The 5,733-nt window shown below is 41.6% G+C and overlaps 1 protein-coding gene across 1 annotated transcript; it reads right to left on the bottom strand.

The window, feature by feature from the left end:
* Positions 1 to 2,038: 2,038 nt before the first annotated feature.
* On the bottom strand, positions 2,039 to 5,202 carry LOC109206147. The gene is made up of 2 exons (XM_019368937.1): positions 4,800 to 5,202; positions 2,039 to 2,211 (listed from the first exon to the last, which is right to left on the bottom strand). The coding sequence occupies exons 1-2, from the start codon at positions 5,200 to 5,202 to the stop codon at positions 2,039 to 2,041; spliced, it is 576 nt and encodes a 191-aa protein (XP_019224482.1).
* Positions 5,203 to 5,733: the final 531 nt, after the last annotated feature.

Genomic DNA, 5,733 nt, shown 5'->3' with positions numbered 1-5,733 from the left:
AATTCTTAGAATGTAATCCTATCAATTAAATATATCTCGAATATACTTCCTCCAAATAAATATCTTACGAATTTAAATCTTTCAATTAAATATCTCCCAATATGACTCTTTCAAATAAATATCTTTCGTATATAATTCTCTTAAATAAAACCTTTCGGATATAGTTCTTTCAAATAAAAACCCTTCATTTAGAATATAATTCTTTCAAATAAAAACCTTTCGAATATAATTCTTTAAAGCAAAACCTTTCGAATATAATTCTTTCATGTAAAACTTTCGAATAAAATTCCTTCAAATAAAAGCTTTTCGAATATAATTCTTTTAAATAAAACTCTTTCCTTTCGAATATAATTCTTTCAAATAAAAATCTTTCGAATATAATTCTTTTAAATAAAACCTTTCAATTATAATTCTTTTAAATAAAACCTTTCGAATATAATTCTTTCAAGTGAAATCATCGATTGACACCTCACTTCATAATCCTAAAAATCTCGGGACTCATCCCACTTTCATATCTCACGGCACCTTGTGCCCATATTTCTATCCCAACTGTATGGGCAATTCACAAGACAGAAGACATAATAATTTAATGAAATGACTGAGGAGTGAACGACGGGTACTTCACAGATAAGTAACAGCACAGCAAATAGAGGTAAACAACAGGGGCGCTCCCGAGGTGTTGCCAGCTCGTAAACCCATATGTAAATGCTCGACAGGGGGATCTCCCGAGGTGCCGCCTCGTAGTCCCAAAATAAATATGCAAGACAAGGGGATCTCCCGAGGTACCGCCTCGTAGTGGGTACCGCCTCGTAGTCACAAAGTAAATATGCAAGACAGGGGGATCTCCCGAGGTACCGTCTCGTAGTCCCAAAGTAAATATGCAATACAGGGGATCTCACGAGGTACCGCCTCGTAGTCCCAAAGTAAATATGCAGAAGCAAAGACGGGAGAATAACTCAACAAGGACAACCTCTTCTTAAATCCAAATCTTCATAAATATATTAACGCCACAATTTAAACTTATTTACTTAATTATTTGCATAAGGAAAATCCATAATGTGATTATTTCCAAGAAATATCAAATCAACAAACATACGGAATTCAGTTAAAAATCCAAATGGCAATCACACCAAATTATAATATAAATTACAAACTAGACAAACAAGGAATGAGGCATGACAATAAAGGATTTAATAAGTACCAACAATTTTCAATTTAATACTTAAGGGTGTCTACGAATTTTAACTGACACAATTTGCACATATAAACCAAGTATGCACTCGTCACCTCGCGTACACGGCTTTCACGTTACAAAAATGGCACATACAACTCAATGCCTAAGGGGTAATTCCCCCACTCAAAGTTAGGCAAGATACTTTCCTTTACGGAGTTAGGCCGATATTTCAAAATAGCCTTCTTGCTCGAATTTATCTCCGGACAGCTCGAACCTATCCAATTTAATTATATAACTTCATTAAACATCATCGGGAACAATTCCAGATAATAAAACGCCGACTTAAAATTTCACATTAAAAAGTCAACAAAAGTCAACGCGGGGCTTGCCTCTTTGAACCGACATAATTTTTCACGAAATCCAGACACTTATTCCGATACGAGTTCAACCATACCAATTTTATGGAATTCTGATAACAACTCGACCTCCAAATCTTAAATTTTCGTTCTTGAAAAAGTTTTGCAAAAATCTTGATTTCTTCCATTTAAATCCGAAATAAATGATGAATATAACTATGGATTTATGAAATATAATCACTTTTGGATATAGGACACTTACCCAAGTCAAAGTTATAAAGAATTCCTCCAAAATCGCCCCAAAACCGAGCTCTAAAATCCCAATCGAAAATGGTAAAATGACTTATTTTTTGGTCCTTAAATGTTTCTGCCAATTCGCTTCTGCGTCTTCAAGACATCGCAGGCTTCTGTTAAAACCATCTATGATCAAAGCATCTATAAGAATGTTAAAGCCAGAAAAGACATTCACGTCTTTGAATTCAAGTCTTGATTCAGAAAATCTAATGCCTCAGTCCGCTTCTGCGTCTTCAAGGTATCGCATATGCGATTGCGCAGGTGCGCAAGACTGTCCGCATCTGAGACCTCCCTCCAGCTCTACCAAGGTCGCTTCTGCGACGAAATCCTCGCTTCTACGAGGTCGCTTCTGCGATGAAATTGCCGCAGAAGCGAAGGTATTAGTTGCTGCCCAGAAACAGCAGAATTTTAGCAGCTTCAAAATTCCAAAATCGATCCGTTAGCCATCCGGAATTCACCCGAGGCCCTCGGGACCTTAACGAAATATACCAACACGTCTTAAACTGCAATACGAACCTAGTCGAGGCTTCAAACTACGTCAAACAACGCCGAAGTTACGAATCGCGCATCGAATCAAATTATGAGTTTTCAAATCTTCCAACTTCTATATTTTGTGCCAAAACGTATCAAATCAATCCGGAATAACTTCAAATTTTGCGCGCCAGTCGTAAATGACGAAATGGAGTCGTTCCAATTTCCAAAATCAAAATCCGACCTCGTTATCAAAAATTCACCCTTCGGTCGAATTTTCCAAAAAAATCTTCTATTTCCAACTTTCGCCAAAATGCATCGAATTGCCCTACGGACTTCCAAATCCAAATCCGGACACACACCTAAGTCCGAAATTACCGTACGAAGCTATTGACATCATCAAAATTCTATCCCGGGGTCATTTGCTCAAAAGTCAACTCTCTAGTCAACTTTTTCCATTAAAGCTTCAAAATGAGAATTGTTCTTTCAAATTAGATTCTGTTCTTCCGAAAATCAAACTCGACCACACACGCGGGTCATAATACATATTACGAAGGTTCTCGAGATCTTAAGTCACTGAAGGAGCATTAATTCTTAAAACGACAAGTCAGGTTGTTACAAAGCACCACATTACTGAAAATATAGACAAGAAGAGACAATACCAAAAAGCCATATAAAAGCAGAATGAAAACAACAAGACAGTAAGGTAATCAACAATGAAAGAAAATAACGGCTAGTCATAAAAACCTACTACCAACAGAAAGCGAGACTGCGTGTCAATACTACTATTATGAACACTCTAGACTACCTACTCTGCTACCTTAATCCTCGACCTCCATACCTTCCTTTCAAGGGTCATGTCCTCAGTCAGCTGAAGCTGCGCCATGTCTTCCCTAATCACCTCTCCCTACCTCTTCTTTGGCCTGCCTCTACCTCTCCGTAGGCCCTCCAAAGTCAACCTCTCACACCTCCTCACCGGGGCGTCTGTGCTCCTCCTCATCACATGATCAAACCACCTAAGCCGCACTTCCCCCATTTTGTCCTCAATAGGGGCCACACCCACCTTGTCGCGAATAACCTCATTTCTAATCCTATCTAACCTGGTGTGCCCACACATCCATCTCAGCATCCTCATCTCTGCTACCTTCATCTTCTAGATATGAGTGATCTTGACCGACCAACACTCAGCCCCATACAACATCGTTGGTCTGAACACCACCCTGTAGAACTTACCCTTAAGTTTCGGTGGCACCTTCTTGTTACACAAAATACCGGAATCGAGTCTCCATTTCATCCATTCCGACCCAATACGATGTGTGACATCTTCATCAATCTTCCCACCCCCCTGAATAATAGACCTAAGGTACTTAAAACTCCCTCTCCTAGGGATGACCTACGAGTCCAGCCTCACCTCCCCTTCCCCTCCTTGAGTCTCGCCATTGAACTTACACTCCAAGTATTCTGTCTTGGTCCTACTCAACTTGAAACTTTTAGATTTCAAGGTCTGCCTCCATACCTCTAATTGCGTATTCACACCGTCTCGTGTCTCAACAATTAATACAATATCATCTACAAATAGCATGCACCACGGCACCTCCCCTTGGATGTGGCACGTCAGTACGTCCATCACCAGAGCAAACAAAAAATGGCTGAGTGTTGACTGCTGATGCAACCCCATCATAATCGGAAAATGGTCCGAGTCCCCACCCACCATCCTCACTCGGGTCTTTACCCCATCATACATGTCCTTAATCAACCTAACGTAGGCAACATGTACACCTCTAGCCTCTAAGCATCTCCACAAAACCTCCCTCGAAATTTTATCATACGTCTTTTCTAAGTCATGAACACCATATGCAAGTCCTTCTTTCTCTCCCTACACTTCATCAATCTCCTAACAAGGCGGATGGCTTTTGTAGTCGAACACCCCGGCATAAGCCCAAACTGTTTCTCAAAAATATACACACTCTTCCTCACCCTTAACTCTACCACTCTCTCCCACACTTCATAGTATGGCTAAGTAGCATGATACCCGTATAGTTATTGCAATTTTGGATATCAACCTTGTTCCTGTATACAGGAACCATCGTGCTCCACCTCCACTCTTCGAGCATCTTCTTCGTTCTGAAAATGACATTAAATAACCTAGTGAGCCACTCCAAGCCTGCCTTGCCCGCACTATTTGAAAACTCCACCGTGATTTCATCCGGCCATCGCTTTGCTCCTACTCATCTTATGCATAGCACCCTCAACTTCATCCACTCTAATTTGCCTACAATACCCAAAGTTACAACGACTCTCAGAGAGTTCCAAATCACCCAGTACAATGCTTCTGTCCCCCTCTTCGTTCAAGAGACTATGGAAGTAGGTTTGCCATCTTCGACGTATAAGCTCCTCATCCAACAAAACTCTACCTTCTTCGTCCTTGATTCACTCCACTTGGTCCAAGTCACGCGCCTTTCTTTCTCGTGCCTTGACTAACCTAAACACCCTCTTATACTCACCTTGGCCCTCGAGTTCCTCATATAAACGACTAAAAGTTGCAGTCTTGGCTGCTGTAACTGCTAGCTTTGCCTCTTTCTTAGCCAACTTATAAAGCTCCCTATTCTCCCTCTTCTCCTCCTCGTCTACACTTTCCACTAGCTTTAGATACGCTGCTTTCTTGATTTCCACTTTTCCTTGCACATCTCCATACCACCACCAGTCTCCCTTGTGACCACCAGAGTAACCTTTTGAGACCCCTAATTCCTCTCTCGCGGCTTTCTTAGTGCGCTGCACAGTCGTGGTCCACATAGCGCTTGCGTCCCCGCTACTCCTCCAAGCCCCCACAGTCACCAGCTTGACCCCCAACTCCTGCGCTTTAGCTTCCGTCAAGGCTCCACATTTTATCCTATGTTGGCTATACATCGGCCTCTTATTCCTCCTCCTCGTGATCTCAAGGTCTATGACCAGGAGCCTATGAAGGGTCGAGAGGTTCTCACTCAAGATGACCTTGCAATCCATGCAAAGACCTCCATCGACTTCCTGCGGAGTAAATAATCAATCTGAGTCTCGGCCACCGAACACCGCAAGGTGACCAAGTGCTCCCTCTTTTTCGGGAAACTCGAGTTTGCTATCACCAAATCAAATGCTCTAACAAAGTCCAGCAAAGACGTTTCTCCTCCGTTTCTTTCTCCAAAACCAAAGCCACCATGCATATCATCATATCCCCCAGACGTCGCTCCAATGTGACCGTTGAAATCTCCTCCTATGAAAGCTTCTTGGTATGCGGGATACCACACACCATCTTGTCTAAATCCTCCCAGAAACGCCTCTTGACTTCCTCATCCAAGCCTTTTTGGGGTACGTACGCACTGATTATGTTCAAAGTAAAACCTCCAACAACTAGCTTAATAATCATCAGCCTGTCATTCACCCTCCTAACCTCCACCACTAGTT

The sequence above is a fragment of the Nicotiana attenuata genome, unplaced genomic scaffold, assembly GCF_001879085.1.
Source record: "Nicotiana attenuata strain UT unplaced genomic scaffold, NIATTr2, whole genome shotgun sequence".
In the NCBI taxonomy this organism is placed as follows: domain Eukaryota; kingdom Viridiplantae; phylum Streptophyta; class Magnoliopsida; order Solanales; family Solanaceae; genus Nicotiana; species Nicotiana attenuata.
Note: the sequence above shows the minus strand (reverse complement) of the source record. Positions and strands in the feature narration are given on the sequence as shown.

Coding starts and splice junctions, on each gene's coding strand:
- LOC109206147 (XM_019368937.1), bottom strand. CDS start 5,202: ATGTATAGCCAACATAGGATAAAATGTGGAGCCTTGACGGAAGCTAAA. Junction 2,212..4,799: donor TGAGGAACTCGAGGGCCAAG/GTGAGTATAAGA, acceptor GTTTCTGGGCAG/CAACTAATACCTTCGCTTCT.